At 46.7% G+C, this 17599-nt stretch overlaps 1 protein-coding gene across 1 annotated transcript in view; it reads right to left on the reverse strand.

Moving 5' to 3' along the window:
• The window catches only part of NOTCH4 (notch receptor 4), a 366092-nt gene that overhangs the window by 14867 nt on the left and 333626 nt on the right, over window positions 1-17599 (reverse strand). The window contains exon 33 of the mRNA XM_086924525.1: window positions 10276-10373. Coding sequence (XP_086780651.1) covers window positions 10276-10373 — 98 coding nt within the window. The remainder of the gene's footprint in view (window positions 1-10275; window positions 10374-17599) is intronic.

A 17599-nucleotide genomic window follows, 5' to 3' on the forward strand; every position in this document is an offset into this window, starting at 1 on the left:
ACCAACATTGGACCTTCCCAGTCACCCTCTGCTTGTGACCATTGAGCTGAGAGGCATTCCTGAAATGGGGCATGTGGAGCTGGGCATGGGGTACTATGGCAATGCAGGAGGCCATCATGCCTACGTCCTGACTGTGAATTGGCAACTGGGCTGAGATAGAGATAAAAGCTGCTGGAACACGAACACCCTCCGCTGAATTTTTTCGTGACCGATGAGAACAGACCCAGGAATGTTGAACCTGGAGACATTGTAGGTGGGATTTATGATTCTAGGCCATGAAGTGGGGACATCAAAGCTTGGGTGTGGTCTAGGCGTTGTTAGCCTGCACTTTTGATCAACCAATCATCGAAGTTGGCGAAAACGTGGATGCCTCCCTCCTTAGATGAGTGCCTATCACTTCCAGGCTATTTGTGAAGGCCCTGGGAGTGATGTTTACCCCAAAGCGAAGCACTTCGAATTGGGAATGGTGCCCACTTCCCACAAAGTAGAGGGAGTGGCAGTGGGTGGGTTGGATAGGGTTATGAAAGTAGGCGCCCTTGAGGTCAAGCGCCACCATGGAGTCGCCTTGTCAAAGCAGAAGGTTGACACCCTGCAGAGTTGTTAAGTGGAAATGTTCGGACAGGATGTATCGATTGAGGGGACCGAGGGCCAGAAGTGGTGTAAGTGAGCTGTCCTTCTTGGGGATGAAAAAGTAAATAGAGTTGGCACCCTTGCCCTGGTGGTGAGGGGGCACTGTTTCTAGGGCTCCTTTGTGGGGGGGATTTTGGAACTCTTCCTCTAGTAGGCTGGGATGGTCTCTGCTGGGGTTATGTGTGAAAAGTTCACGGTATTAGCCATGGTGAACCCCAACAACTACCCATTGATCTGATTTGATTTCCTCCCAGCGATAGAGGAAATCTTGCAATATCCCCCCCAACAGGTGATATGGGATTGGTGGGAGGGGAGGTGGGGGCAAGTTGATGCTTCCTTCGCTGGAGCTGCCCCTCCCCCTGCGTTTGTTGTTATTGCTCCTGTAGGAACCCCTGGTGTGGCCTATGTCCTCTTGTTGGCAGAAAGACTGCTGCTGCCAATGGAATGGCTGGCTAGGATCAAGGCAGGTGGTCTTGGTGCCTTCCAGAGGCTGCTGCCTCCACAAGGAGCTTTTGGGGCACCCATCGGTTTGTTAATATCGGTGTCCCTCTTTATCTTCTCCAGTATCTCATCGACCTTCAGCTCAAATAGGTGTTATATATCAAATGGCCAGCTGAGGAGATGCTGTTGGACCCAAGATGCAGAGCCAGGCACGGTGTCTAGTAAGCTGGCTGGTGTTAACCACCTGGGAGGGTGTGCCCGAGGCATCAAGGGCGCAACGGATGGTGGCGCTGGAGATGGTCCTGCCCTCAGTCTCTGTCTCCTCCCCTCTTTTTCTGGAATGTTTGGGGAGATGTTGGATCAACTCTTGCATTTCTTCCAACTGGAGCCCACTCTAGCAGGCGTGGAGTGCCATGGAGTTTGCTATAAGCCAGCAGGTAACTGCTCCTGCAGCCACCCTCTTGCCATCCAACCTTTTGCTCTGCTTATCAGGCGGTGGGGCGTCAGGTGGGGCTTGAGCATAAACATGCTTGTTGGCAGTTCATTGAATGCCTCCAGGGCAGACTTGCACATTTCCTTTAACATGAGCCGAAATTGATCTGTCTGCTTGGACACCAACTCGATGAGGAAATTGTCTTCCTCGTAGAGGACATACCACCTTGTGGAAGGTGGCTGCCTGCCGGATGACGTTGTGGTGGGCCCTGGTACCTTCTGGGGAAGATACTCTCACATGGTAATGGTCTGGGGGTTCCACATTGAAGTCACGGCAAGGACCGTCTGTAGGCTGCTGCTCAAAAGGGTTGTCGGGCCGAAAAGGCTCCTTGGGTCATAAGAGGAAGTTGGAAATAGATCTGGTGTCTTTGATAGAGGCAGATGAGGTGGGAAGAAAGTGGAGCATAAGGGGTGGGGATGATGCCACAGTCTCTATGCTTCTTGTGCATGGGAGTTTGCAGGGCCAGTGAGGCAGGTTCCTCCTTGAATGCCAGTCTTCTATTTTGAGGCAGAGTATATGTGTGTTTCGGCAGGGTGGCTTTGCCGAAATCTTACTAGTAAGGGAATTGATAAAGAAGCATTTCTGTCTTGCATGGAGCTCCTCCTGCAGTCTTTAGAGGATTGGCTGTTTCTTCCGCGCCGGTCATCAAGCGTAATCTCAGTGTCAATGATGGCTTTGCAGTCGATGGTGGCCTAAGCGCTGGCATCAAAAAGGCCTTCTGGCAGGGTTGAGACTTGTTGGTGGTCTTGGTGTTCGATTTCCGAGAGGGGCCTATGTTCAGTGCTGACCGGAGCCCGAAGGTGGAGTGGCCCTGGAGGCTGTGGTGCTTTATGCACCGGGGCCTGGCATCCAAATCCCTCTGGAGTGGTGCTCTGACTTGTCATGAGGCCTCTTGGGTGGCTTGGAGTAAGTGTTAATACCCTTGCGGAGGTCTTCATTCGAGGGACTCTGGTCTTGGAGGTCCAGGAGCCTCCTCTTTATCTTTTGGACCAGAGTCACTGGTAAAGACGGCCTTTGGCGTAGATGGCAGCAGATGGGGTAGGATACCCAAAGAGCTTCCTGTCCTTACCTTCCTCGGTGCCGATGGGGTCCTGTTCTCTGAGGAGGTTGGGCATGTTGGCAGCGAATTGCTGATGCATTTATTGGGCACCTAACACCCCTCAATTCTTCGGACAGGTGACGCAAGCTTCACACGAGGAATCATCATGGTTGGGGGAGAAGGAGAGGTTACAAACCTAGTGGTGATCCAAGCATTCACGGAGCACCAGGGGCTGTACTGAAAGCACATCTATTCTGGTACCCAGTGGGGATCTGCATTCTCTTGCGTGGAAACTGTTGATGCCACCGGGCATGCAGCACCAGGAAAAAGGCAGGCGTCATGGGGACCTTGGAGTACACAGACTAGATCGGCTGTGTTAGTCTCCTAATACCGTCATAGAGCGGAGACAAGCATAAGACAAACGTTTTCCGAACGTGTGTGTCCAAAATGCACTGTATGGGCCCAAAATCTGAGCCCCATCTGTACAGATTGGAACCCAATGTCAGAAAGAAAACTATTCTAACCTGGAGTCAGTGTCCATGTGCATGGCCTATCTAGAGTAGGATTGCATCCTGAGACTCCAAAGCGTGTGTTCAAAGATAACAGCCTGCAAACGTCCAAGCCCAATACTAGATTTGAGAAGTATGCAGAGCATGTGGATCTGCAGCAACACATGCTACGTACATACACTATCTGAAATAGTGAATGGGAAACAGCCTTTACATTGAATGCTCTACAACGCATTCCATTACAATGCGGTTGTTACAACACAAACCTTTACATCGCAAGTCATTTCAATGACTTGCTGTAGGGGGTGCACTGCTGTTGGATTCACATTCCAACACCTTCCCTGCTGTTGCACAAACTGGAGTAGGAATAGTAAATAATACTAATCCTAAGTCCAGTACGTCCCCTACAGCAAGTCATTGTAACGACTTGCGATGTAATGGTTCGCGTTGAAACAACGTGGTCGTTATAACGACTGCATTGTAATGGATTACGTGAAAAACGCATTCGTTGTAATAAGACATATTCGGGTGAGGTCCAGCCTATGTCCTCCCTATGAATGGCTGGCTCGTCCACCTCTAGCTTCCACTCTATCGCAGATTTTTCTAAGAGTGTACATGCACCTCTGGATTTTCTGGGCGTTGAGTAATGGACAACCTCTGGACACTGAACCATCTATGTTTAGATTCTATGCCACAAAGTAAGTGGTGAGCCTCCTGTTCAGTGTAGTTATGCATGCTGTTGGGGCCAGGATGCAGAATGATCTTCCTTCTATACCTCAGTGCCTGTAGCATTGCACAGTCTCTAGTAGTTTGAAACAGTGGTTTGAGTACAGCCTGGCCCACAGTAGCTTGTTGTTTAGTCTGCACATCTACACAATAGTGTTTTGTGAATGTGTGCGGTGTAGACCATGTAGCTGCTTTGCAGATATCAGCTAAGGGAATGTTCCCTAAAAATGCCATGGAAGCCCCTATCTTTCTTGTAGAATGGACCTTAGGAGGGACAGATAACGTGCGTTTAGCTTTGTGGTAGCAAATCTGTATACATTTAACAATCCACCTAGCTATCCCAGAGTTTGATATGCGGTTGCCTTTGTGTGGTGGTGAGAAAGACACAAAAAGTTGTTTAGTTTTACGAAAGGGTTGTGTTCTTTCAATGTAGTAAAGCAATGTTCTTTTGACATTTAAGGTATGAAGAGCTCTTTCTGCGACTGTTTGTGGCTGCGAGAAGAATACGAGCAGCTCTACAGATTGATTGAGATGAAAGGGCGAAATGACTTTTGGAAGGAATTTAGGATTGGTTCGGAGAACAACCTTTTTATGATGCATTTGCAGAAAAGGTTCTTGAATGGTCAATGCTTGTAGCTCACTAACTCTTCTTAGAGAAGTAATAGCTACTAGGAAAGCAACTTTTCAAGTTAAGAATTGAAGTTCACATTTATGTAAAGGTTCAAAGGGAGGTCCCATTAACCATGTGAGAACAATGTTTAAATTCCACCCAGATGAAGGTGGTGTTCTGGGAGGATTTATTCTTTTGAGGCCCTCCATAAAAGCCTTTATGGCAGGTACTCTAAAAAGTGATATATATTGTCTATTTTGTAGATATGCTGCAATGGCAGCAAGATGCAGTCTAATAGATGTGATCGCTAAGTTACATCTTTGGAGGTGTAGAAAGTATCCTATGATGTGTTGAATAGACACATATAGAGGATTGATGTCGTTGTTATGACAGTATATTACAAAACGTTTCCACTTGGCTGCATAACACGCCCTAGTGGTGGGACGTCTAGCTTCTTTAATAACGTTCATACAGTAAGGGGGAAGGTTAAGATAACCGAACTCTAGGACCTCAGGAGCCAGATCGCTAGGTTGAGCTGAGCTGGGTTTGGGTGTCTGATCTCTCCATGGTTCTGGGTTAGGAAGCGTGGAGACAGGTATAGCTTTTGGTGTGGTACCATAGCAAGTTGCAGCAGTGTGGTGTACCACGGTTGTCTGGCCCAAGTTGGAGCAACTAGAATGAGAGTCAGGGAATGTTGCTGTAGTTTACGCACCAATAGTGGAAGCAGTGGGAGAGGTGGAAAAGCATACGCAAATTTGCCAGACCAGTTCATCCATATCGCATTGCCTTTGGACAGCGGGTGTGGATATCTGGCGTTGCAGCTTGGGCATTTGGCGTTTTCATTGGTGGCAAAGAGGTCTATCTGAGGTTGTCCCCACATCTGAAAGAACGGTTGAAGAACTTGTTGATGAAGTTCCCACTCATGGATATGTTGATTCTGGCGGCTTAACAGATCGGCTATGGTGTTTTGTACCCCTGACACATGTTGGGCTAAGAGGAAAATGTTTAGAGGTGTAGACCATCTCCATATCTCCTGCGCTGAGAGAGTTGCAGAGAGTGAGTCCCTCCTTGTTTGTTTATGTAGTACATGGCTGTCATGTAGTCTGTGTGGACTAAGACAGCTATGCCAGATATCTGCATTTGGAATGCTTTTAAGGCTAGAAATATGGCTAGTAACTTCAGGTGGTTGATGTGGAGTAACTTTTGTTGGGGTGTCCACCTGCCCTGCATGGTGTGCTGCAGTAGGTGAGCTCCCCAGCTGGAGAGCGATGCGTCCGCTGTCGTGACTATTTGAGGAAGTGGCTTTAGGAACGGTCGCCCCTTGGAAAGGTTTTTGGTGCTCCACCATTGCAGAGAGCGGTGAGTCCGACCGTCTACCAATACTAGGTCTGTTAATTGACCTTGAGCCTGGTTCCATTGGAGTGCTAAGCACTCTTGAAGAGGACGCATCTGTAGTCTTGCATGAGGCACTATGAATATGCAAGAGGCCATCATTCCTATGAGTTGCATGAACACTTGAGCTGGAAGAGAGTGTTGCGGTTGGAATTTCGTTAGAAGAGCTTTCATATTTCTTAATCCTGGCAGGAGAGGGATAAGCTAGCGCTGTTGAGGTGTTTATTGTGGCACCAAGATATTGTTGTACGTGGGACAGTTGCAGATGGGACTTGGTGTGGTTTACTGTGAACCCCAAGTCGTGGAGTAATTGGATGGTTGTATGAGTGTGTTGTACACACTGACTGTATAAGCTGGCTTTTATGAGCCAGTCGTCGAGATATGGGAAGACGTGAATGTGCTGTCTTCTTAAGTGTGCTGCTACCATCGCCAGGCACTTGGTAAACACTCTTGGTGCTGTTGTGAATCTGAATAGGAGTACTTTGAATTGATAGTGCTGACAGTCCAGTACAAATCTGAGATACTTTCTCTGAGCTGTGTGAATGGGAATGTGGAAATAGGGGTCCTTGAGATCTATAGTGGCAAGGAAGTAGTTTATAAAAGGAGAGGAAGGACCTGCTGGAGTGTGACCATATGGAAGTGGTCTGATTGTATGTACAGGTTTAGTGGTCTGAGGTCTAGAATAGGCCTTAGAGAGCTGTCCTTTTTTGGGATAAGAAAGTACAGGGAGTAAAGTCCCTTGTTTTGTTGATGTGGTGGAGCTAGTTCTATTGCGCTTTTTTGTAGGAGGGATATTACCTCCTGCCTCAGCAGAAGCAAATGTTCTTGTGACATTAGGCGCTGTTTGGGTGGGATGTTTGTGGGGGTAGATGCTAGTTCGAGACAGTAACCTGATTGAATTATTTGTCGCACCCACCTGTCTGATGTGCAGTTGGTCCATACAGGAAGGAATTGTTGTAGTCTTCTCCCATCTGGAGTGGAATGTGGTGGGGGAAGTGGAGGGAAGTCATTGGGCAGGTGTGAAGGCAGAGCGGGAGTTGTTAGTTTTGCCTCTGCCTTTGTTGTTGTTACCCCTGTAACCTCCTCTTTGGTTGCCCCTACTGAAGGTGGATTGGGTAGGGACTTTGTAAAAGTAGAGGGACTAGCTGAGGAATAGCCTCTGGTGGTGCTTCTGTATGATGAGCGATGAAAGGAGCGTCTGGGACCTTGCGACTGCAAGTCTCCCATAGATTTAGCTGTGTCCATATCCTTTTTCATTTTCTCAAGGGATACGTCCACATTAGGCCCAAATAAGTGTTGCTCATCAAAGGGTTGATTGAGGATGGCACTTTGGACGTCAGGTTTGAAACCTGAAATGTGTAGCCAGGCATGCCTACGCAAAAGGACACTGGTATTAATTGCCCTTGAAGCAGTGTCTGCTGCATCTAGGGCACAACGAATAGAGGTATTGGGGATATTTTTACCCTCTTGTATAATTTCTTTGGCCCTATTTTTGTACTTGTCTGGAAAGTGCTGCATTATGGATTCTAACTCATCATAATGTGCCCTGTCGTACCTTGCTAGAAGTGCCTGAGTACTGGCAATACGCCATACGTTTGCTGCCTGTGACGCCGTTCGTTTGCCTGAGGCGTCCAGGAGTTTAGACTCCTTATCTGGTGGGGAAGCCTCACCTTATGTTTGGGAATTGGCTCTTTTGCGTGCGCTGGAGACTACAAGGGAGTCTAGTGGTGCAGGCCATTTAACCCCTTGCCTGCTGGGCTAATTCCCCCGCTGTGCTGTGGAGTGGGGGGGCGCACAGCGCCCCGGTGCTCATGACGAGCTCAGCTCATCATGAGCCACGGTGGCCGTGTGCTCATGACGAGCTGAGCTCGTCACGGCCACACCCGTTTCTTCAGAACGCTCAGCACACCGGGGGAATTAGACCCGCGTGCGAGCGTTATGACCGTTATGACAAGCTCAGCTCGTCATGAGCACACGGCCATCATGGCTCATGACGAGCTGAGCTCGTCATGAGCATGGGAGGGGTTAATGTAGGCTGGATCTGAGGGGGCAGCCTTATACTTCTCATCAATTCAGGTGTTGATGATTCGAGCCCTGACTGGATCTTTGAAGGCCTCTGGCGCATGTTTAATGACCCCTTTAAGCATGGGTAGAATTGAGGTGGACTTTTGTGTGGTTTCAAAGGTATCCATAAGGAAATCCTCCTCTACTAGGTCAGTGTGTAGGTCAACCCCATGGAAGTGAGAAGCCCTATGACAAGTTGGTTAAATCCCATAGTGTCCTCTGGTGGGGAAGGCCAGTAGGGGTATATGTCATCTTGTGGCATGTTAGGGACGTCTGGGGTGCTATAATCATCCCAAGGTTCAGGTGAGCCAGGAGGACTAGGATTATCTAGTGGCTCATTATATGCACCACTCCCTGTGTCATCAAAGGTGTTAGGGGAGTGATTTTTTTTAGAACTAAGAGTCAATCGACCAGTTTTGGGATCCTTTACAAGAGTCTTTTGTGTAGGATCTAGATGAAATAGTTTCTCTGTGGGAGGTAGATCTTTCGGTGCCGAGGTCTTTGGTTCCGTAGGCTTTTTCGGCACTGAACCGGTAGCATCTTTTGGCTTTGAAACATGTTCTTTTGCAGTGTCTTTAGCCGTTGGAACGTGTGTTGTTTTCGGTTCCGAGGCCTTTTTCGGCTCCGAGACATGGGAGTTTGGTCCTTTCGGTGGCAATTTTTTTGCTCAGCTCCGAGTGTGTTTTTGGTGCAGTCTTCAGCGCCGAGTGCTTAGATGTGGAAGCAGCTGGCGTGGAGGAGGAAGAAGATGGCTTCTTTTTTGGTGCCGGTAGGTGTGTGCCAACACCGGGGGTAGGCTGACCTATCCTGTTCTGGCACGTCAACGCCCTCTTGGAAGATGCCGTCTGGGATCAAAGATGACGAGTGAGCCATGGTTCTTCGAGCTCGTCAGTCCTGAATCGTCTTCTTTGAGCGGAAGGAGGCGCAAGCGGAACAGTCTCTGGCCTCGTGCTCCGGTGAGAGGCAAAGGTTGCCCACCTCATGGAGATCGGTGTGGGGAAACTTCAACCCACATTGAGGACACTCCTTGAATGGCGTCCTTTCCATGAGCCAGAAGATAAGGCCCAGGTAGGCCAGAAGGCCTTCGTCGACGACCGGAATCGAAGACTTCGAAGTTGTGAAGAGTTGCGTCGATTGGAAAAACGTTAGGGACAATGCCGTCGAAAAGTGTGAGGATTGCGCGCTGAAGGAGAATCGGTTCCAAACCGGAGCGCAGGAAACACATCCGAGCCCGATGGCGGAAAAAAACAATCTAAGGATGGAACCGATGACCATCCACAGTGTAATCCAAAGGAGGAGTCACCTATCTCATGATTTCCAAAGACTTTTCAGGACAAAAACAACTGCAAACATACAGGCCCAACACTAGGTGGCGATCTATGCATAGTGTGTAATCTACAGCTCATATGCGTCGAACATATGTTTATTTCTTCTTGTTTTTTCCTCTCTCTATGTGTTCTGCATCCTGCAGCACACACAGAAAGAGGAAAATGCCTCAGGGGAATATTTGTGTGCAGGAAGGTGCCCCTTCCTTCACAAAAACAATCCTGCTTACAACGCAGCACCATGGTGCAAGAGTGCCTGTGTTGGCGCTAGGCAGCACATTGTGCTCCAGCATTGGTAAATGACAAAATGCGCCCTATTTACAGTCCTGCCCTTTCCCTGTCATGCACCACAGTAAGGTGACTTGTTGCACTGCGTAACTTTTTGTTAAGTATGCCGCTAAGTGTAGCTGTAACCCAGCCACCACGACCTTAGCTGTAACCCAGCCACCGCGACAGAGTACAGGACAGTCTCACTCAAGAACCACAATTCGAGGAATATTCAAATGTCAGAGCTTTTACTTGAGGTGCAAGCCATAGGTCAGAGTTCATTTTAAAATTCTTATTTCGCATCAATTCACTGATCTGAAACACTTCCAGCTGCTGTGGCCAGCTGTCCACAGGCCCTGCTCCCCCAACCACCATCATTTGTAAAAGTAATTTCTGTGCACATGAATATTTAAAAAAAAAACAAAAAAGCGATTAACACAGGATTAGCAAAGCTTGGAATGAAACATAGATTTATCATTGGCTTATAATGCCTGAAGTGAAAAATGTAGTTTTAAGATTAATTGTTAAGGCTCTAAAAAGGATACACAGTTGTATGGTTAGGTGCTAAAGCATGAGCTGAAAACAGGGCTTTATAATTGGCCGTCATTTGGAAGATACATATTTCTGATTGGCTGGCATTTGTGACTGCGACAAATAGAGTTTAAAGAAAGGTCGGTCAAGTTAGAACTGGAATACTCCATCCTTTGCAAACCCTATTAGGTTCCTCTGGGCAATGTTTCTTTTTTGTTTCTTCGTCCAGGGAGTTTGTCTGTCCTTACCCGGCTGTCTTGCGCATCTTTGTTGGCCCCGCTCCGAATGAGGGAAAGGGCGGCCCTCACGTTGTTCACAGCAGCGGCCCAGTGCAGGGCAGATTTACCTGTGGAGAGAGGGCAAAAGAGAAGGGTGAGTCCCACTGTCTATTACCTGTGGGGAGAAGGGTAAGAGAGCAGGAAGACCCTACTGTCATTTACCTGTCGAGACAAGGGGAATAGAGCAGGGTGACCCTACTGCTTTCATCAATGGAGACAAGGGCAAGAGCACAGGGTGAACCCTACTGTTTTTGACAACTACCTGAAACTGAACACCGAGGCTCAGGGCACTATTTTAAAGGCTTCTCTGAATGCTGCGGCCAGATTGATCACGGGCACCAAGCGAAATGCACACATCTCCCCGGTTTTAAAATCGCTAAACTGGATACCCTACGCAGCTAGAATTCAACAGAATATTGCCTGCCTATCACACAAAGCCCTCCACTTCAAAACCCCCATCTACCTTGCACAAAAACCAGAACTATCTGGGGGGGAGGGGGATAGACTGTCAAGGAGTGCTAATTCCCTCCTCTTAAAACCACAGATCTTCCGCAAAAAGAGAACATGCCAACGAGCCTCCTCTGGCACCGCTCCTAAAATTTGGAACTCTCTTCCACCGGAAATTCAGGGGATCTCTTCCAAGACTGCTTTCAAACTGGAAGCAAAATAATTCCTCATGAACAAGATCTTCCCTCAAAATGAGGGGGAATTTTTAGCTCTAAGCACATTGGACATACTATAGTATAGGTTATTATTCTTGTATATGATCATTATTTTTGTTTTGGTTATTATTTCTGTACAGGATTATTGAATTTACTCCCCTTAAGTCATTATGCTCCATCGTCTAGCACATTCTTCGTTCACCCTGGTGTATAAATGATCTGTTAGATGTTCAAACATTTGATTTAATGCCTTTTAGACTCCCCATTTGACCCCTGTTTTGATTATTGTTTTGGGTACTGGTTATTATTCCTGTATATGATTATTGTACGTACTCCTCTTATCTCTCTATGCTCCATCGCATAGCCCATTCCTTCTCGTGCACTCAGGTTATATTGAGCTGTTATGTTTGTACTAGTTGATTCAATGCCTATTAGATTCCCCATGTTAGACTCATGTTTTGATTTGTTACCTTTGCCTCAAATTGTAAAGCGCTATGATATCCTTCGGGATCAAGTTCGCGCTATATAAAACTTTATAAATAAATAAATAAAATATGTGATGGTATCCTTATTTGGTTGGTGTCTGTTTTGGTCTTTTAGAGAAATTTTAATTATTTACTAGCAACTCGGCATACTGAGTTACAAGGTTGTCTCCTGGGCCAGCAACACTGAACTTAGAGGCACTGATATACTATAAATCGGGTAGAGCAGATAATTCAGTTTTTTAGCCCTTTTATAATACATTGACGTTACAACGCTTTGCTCATGTTAACTTTTGATGCAAGCAAAATCAGGGCATGAAGGTCAAAAATGGTAGGTTGTATCTTGTTGACTAGTACCTGTGGTCCCAGACAACACCTTTGCTTTCAAACACCTGAGCTATCCTGTGGACCCCCAAAGATAACTGAGTGCTCACAGACTCCATCCCCAAGGACAATGCAGCACACAAGTCTCCATGTTTTATAAAAACTAGCATCTAGGCCATGAACAAAAGAAAGATGGTGGGATTGTATTGTGATCCCAGACAGTAGTACCCAAGCCCTGTTTTCTTTCAAATTTCCAATGTTAATTAGTTGCCCTTTTTACTTACCTCTGATTGTGTTCCATTCTTTTTTTAAGTCATAGCACTAGCTGGACATTAAGGGGCAGATTTGCAAGCCTCATGCGACACATTTATGCCGCAGTTGGTAGCGGCGGCGTAAACCATGCGCCATGTTGCGCCTTATTTACAATGTGATGCATCTAGGGAGATGCTTCACATTGTAAAGCCCTGCACCACATGAAACCTGCGTTAAGTTTCATGTGGGCGTTTCCGGTGCAGGGTGGGCATTCCGTCGTAGGAACGCCTCGTAAAAGTGACGCAGTAAAATCTACAAGATTTCACTGAGTCACTTTTACGACCATGCTGCGTCAAAACCCTGCGCCTGCTTGAAGCAGGCCTAAGGAGTGACACAGCATGTTGGGCATAGGGCACCCCTGAGCATTGCTGGAGCCGTGTCGCGCTTGCGATACGACTCCAGCAATGCGCCGCCCTTATGCCACATTGTAAATGCGGCGCATTTTTGGTGGCGCAGGGAGGGAATTGCATGTCGCATCTGTTCTGGCGCATCCCTGCAGATTTGCAGAGATGCGCCAGAACTCGTAAATCTGCCCCTGAGTTTTTTGCGTGCTGTTTTATTGTGTCATACTGTGTCTATTTTCGAGACAAAACAGCCCCCCTTGACTGCTCGAGTCTGCTGCTCCCGCGAAGTGCCCAAAGTAAGCCACTTAGAACAGGAGGCTTTCCAGTAACCACTGGCTGCCCCAGGAATCCCAAGAAAAGGCCTTGGCCGGTTGGTCTTTCTCCAAGACAGTCTCAGCTTTCTCAGCTCTGTGTTTGTATTACAGGAAGTAGTCACCCCTGGAAACATACCGCTTCAGGAAGTGTTGCCATGGAGATTGCCACACTCCGACTTCCCGCTTCTTTCCTCCCTGAAGCCCACTATGCACAATAACTATTGTCTAAATGTCTATTCCCCCCCCCCCCCCCCCCCAACTTCGAGTATTCTGAGGAGCCTGATATCCTGTTCTATAAAGAACAGGTCACCAGTAAACAACAGTTTGGGCTGGGGCACATCACTCTCATGTCAGACTCAACAGACCAGTGTCTCTGGCATCTGATATCCTTCTGGATCTCGTTCGCGCTATATAAAACTTTATAAATAAATAAATATTATCTTCCGTTCTGGAGGCCATGTCTGGAGCATTTAGCCGGGGTACGGACATTACACTGGGAGTACTGTGTTCCACTCTAGCAGCACCTTATAAAGCAGAGGTTCTTACCTTGTGCTACAAGGCCTACTCCGGGGGTTTGGGACTGATTTACAAAATTAAATAATACTAAAATTAATAAATTAAAATGAATAAAGTAAATACTTATAAAAAAAGCAACATAGACAATTGTAAAACTTTGTCTATATTTGATTGTAAATCACACAACATATTTCAATAGCTGAGCATTTGCTGGGTTCATACTTGAATTGATTTGTTCTGAGGTTCATATCATAGAAATTGCTTAGGCCTGGCTTCAAATTACTTAGGCTTGGCTTCTAATAATGACTTCGTGGAGGTTCCCGTATTCCACTAATGATTCAGTGGGGTTCCACAGAAGCCAAAAGGCGTAGAACCGCTGTTCTAGAGTATGGAGATGTCTTCTTAAAGCCGCACCTAGAGTAATTTCAAGCTCAGAAGACCACATCTTGAGTCATGTCTCCAGCCCCAGAGGTGTTTACAAGAGTACTACGTGTTTCTCTCAGGGCCCATTTTGTAATGCTGCTCCTGTACAGGAGGGCTTGTGTGGATCTGGGCATGCAGTTCTGGAGGCCACGTTTGCAAAAAGATAAAAGACAATTTGTGCAGAGATGAGATTCCAAAACTGTGCAAATGGTGCAAGCCTTGATCACAAACAGGGAGAAAGGGAAAGAGGGAAACAAGTATCTTCATACAGCAAACAAAGTGTGCACGAGGCTGCATGTGCCATCAGGAAAACATTTATATAACAAACGACCGAAGGTCTGCAAAACAAATCCGGAGGATCCACTTGCTGGGTAGTTGCTTGTGACCTGGCTGTGGACCCAGGTAGCAGAGTTAGTGTCTGGCCGGAGTTCGTGGTTTTATGTGCTTTGGATGAAAAAACTGTTTAAAGAATTTGTATCCGCTGAAAACTAATGTTAATGAATTGCATTGCAGAAACCAACCTGCTGAAAGCCTTTCTTGAAAAAGAAAATCATTTTCTAAGGCTGTCATTTATTTTTAGGTCTTTTCAGTACGCACCAAGCCTGTCACCGGTGGACATGCGTAAAGGTTATGACCATATTTCCACATGCGGCCGTCTAGAATGGACTACGATACAGATTAATCATATTTTACCTTCACACTGTATAATTTATGATATTGATTAAATTGGTGAAGTCTCCGAGTGATGAAATGTGGTGATGACTTATGGGAATGCATGGGTTTCCACTATGTGCTCTAACAGAAAGAAATATCCAATCTTTGATTGGGCTTTTGAAGTCACTGTGAGATCATTTGAATGTGCAACATAACTCCTAGTGGTTGCCACAATGGTTTGTACTTTTTTGTTATCTACTTAGCCTTGAAGAAGTTGCGGGACAGTGTGTCCAACTGGAGACAAAACACGTGTTGGCTGAGGAATTAGTACAATGAAAACAAGTAAAAGAAACAAGCATTTGCAATGCAATAGGTCTCGCATTATTAAAGTTTGAGCTATTGGCATTGTAAATGACAATGCCTTTTATTCATTTGCATTGGTGCCTAAACACGCACTTTGAACGTATAGTCCTTGCTTACGATGAGCACGGCTGGCAGTAAAAGAGACTGCCAGCCGTGCTTCTCATAAGCATGGACTAGAAGTACAAAGTGCTTGTTTACGCACCAATGCAAATGAATAAAAGGCATTGTCATTTACAATGCCAATAGCTTAAACTTTAATAATGTAAGACCTATTGCATTGCTCTAACCATAAGGCTACATCCTCTCCCCTTGAAAATCGAAAAGTTTGCACCTTAACCTGCTTTGCTTACTGTACAGAACCAGAATGACAGTGGTTTACCAACGTCCACTAGGCCGCAAGAATTTACGCGTATAAAAATCTTGGGAAAAAACAAACATTTTCACAACAAATATCTCAGGCCTACTGCCTTTAACATAACTTTACATAAACAGATCCGGCACACAGCCAAGATCACTGGCTTGAGACCATAAGCAACAATGTCCTGCTACTCAAGGCAACCAACATGTATGTGGGTGACGCCTAAGCCCCTTTCAACAGTTGTTATGAAATCTGTTTTTTACGTTGACTACAAAAGGTCACTCGACAGCTGCATTAGGAGCAAGAGCTAAAAAGTTTTGAAACTGCGATGAAAAAGTATATTGCAATGTGGTAAATAATGACCTGGTGGGGCACAGAGGGAGGTGGAGAAAGGAAGAACTCAGTGCAAGGGCCGATACTTAAGTTTATAGGAGGGAGCGAGAAAACGAGAGCAAGAAATACAGAAGGAAAAACATAAAGAACTAGTTTTAAATGCGTGCATGCTGTTTGCGAGGAATGCAGCTAGAGAAAGCAAATTTAAAATACAAAACACGTGTGCAATGCTGCTTTGCTTACTGTACAGAACCAGAATGACAGTGGTTTACCAACGTCCACTAGGCCGCAAGAATTTACGCGTATGAAAATCTTGGGAAAAAACAAACATTTTCACAACAAATATCTCAGGCCTACTGCCTTTAACATAACTTTACATAAACAGATCCGGCACACAGCCAAGATCACTGGCTTGAGACCATAAGCAACAATGTCCTGCTACTCAAGGCAACCAACATGTATGTGGGTGACGCCTAAGCCCCTTTCAACAGTTGTTATGAAATCTGTTTTTTACGTTGACTACAAAAGGTCACTCGACAGCTGCATTAGGAGCAAGAGCTAAAAAGTTTTGAAACTGCGATGAAAAAGTATATTGCATTGTGGTAAATAATGACCTGGTGGGGCACAGAGGGAGGTGGAGAAAGGAAGAACTCAGTGCAAGGGCCGATACTTAAGTTTGTAGGAGGGAGCGAGAAAACGAGAGCAAGAAATACAGAAGGAAAAACATAAAGAACTAGTTTTAAATGCGTGCATGCTGTTTGCGAGGAATGCAGCTAGAGAAAGCAAATTTAAAATACAAAACACGTGTGCAATGTTATCAAGTGGATTCTTGACGTAAAAACAGTGTTCAGTAAGTGTCAAATACTGACCAAAGACAAATACTGCAGCTTTCACATAGGACATGCAAAAGAATTGTCAATGGCAACGGGCGCCGACTAGCAGGAAATGCAGCAGGAGGTGGTGCGAGACAGCACGCAGCGTCCCAAAAAAATAAATAAATAAATACCGCCTTCGGGTAAAGTCCGCGCTATATAAAAATGCATAAATAACTAACTAAATACATACCGCAAATCACCGCCGTCACTCTGCCGGCCTGCGACCAGGAAGTCAGGCAGGCCGGCGCGACAACAGGAAACAGGAAGTAGGAGGACGGGAGCCTACCCCGCCTCCCACGGAAGAGCCGCGATTGGACGGAGCCGCCGTGTTTGGAGCACCGGAGCAGGCAGGAGCCTACCCTGCGCCCCGGTGCCGAAGGAGGGAAGAAGAGTCCTGCTGCCGGGCCCTGCTGCTGAGGAGAGCCGCCGCACGAAGGAAGCCGGTGAGTGCGTTGCTGAGCGGGGGGGGAGGGGGGGCGGGGGAAAAGCATGTGCGCGCGCGAGTGCGGGCGGGCGGGCTTTGTATGTATGTGTGCGTGCGTGTGTGTGACTGTGGGGGAGGGGGGTGTGTGTGTGTGAGCGAGTGTCTGTGTGCCTGTATGTGTGTGCCTGCGTGTGCATGCGCTCGCCTGTGTGTGCGTGCGTGCGTGCATGCAGAGGGGTGGGGGCTGCCTGCCTGCGTCTGTAAAAGCAAGGGCTGTGAGTTACTCTGCGCATGAGCGGGGGCAAGCCTGTTCATTCCAAGCCAGCCTCAGCCAGCCTCGGGAAAAACGAAAGTAATAAAAAAGCGAAACTGACACTGCCACTGCAGACAATGCTGCGCGCTCCCGAGGTGAAATCCGAGATTGAAAAAGCTCGTAACACTTTGGTGTCCACTCTCCTAAATACTGATCACATTAGTTGTCGAGCTGACAGCATTCATGCTTTGCATGAATGCTAACGTCAGCTCGACCTAAAAAGAGAACAATAAAAGAAGATAAATTAAGTGTCAACACTGGCATTTAACTATATGTGGATTGTAATTTTGCGTGTGCTGGGGACTGTTTTTTAGGTGTTTAAGGCCGGCAGTTTAGCAGTCCACTCTGGAGGAAGATTTTCAGTGCTTTTTGAAGGGTAAAGGCAGAATTCAGTGTCAAGTTGGCCATCTGCGAGCTGGCGCCTGAAAGAAGCTAAGCAGATGCGTAAATGATCAATCTTGAGTTAAAGGAGAGTGTTGTCCACATACTCTGTGGAAGTCGATACCTGCGGTGGAGAAGATCACACACACAGGTGGACTATAGACGGGTGGAAACCAATACCTGCGATAAGCGCTCACGCAAAGGTTAGACAATAGA

The sequence above is a fragment of the Lissotriton vulgaris genome, chromosome 5, assembly GCF_964263255.1.
Source record: "Lissotriton vulgaris chromosome 5, aLisVul1.2, whole genome shotgun sequence".
Classification (NCBI taxonomy): Eukaryota; Metazoa; Chordata; class Amphibia; order Caudata; family Salamandridae; genus Lissotriton; species Lissotriton vulgaris.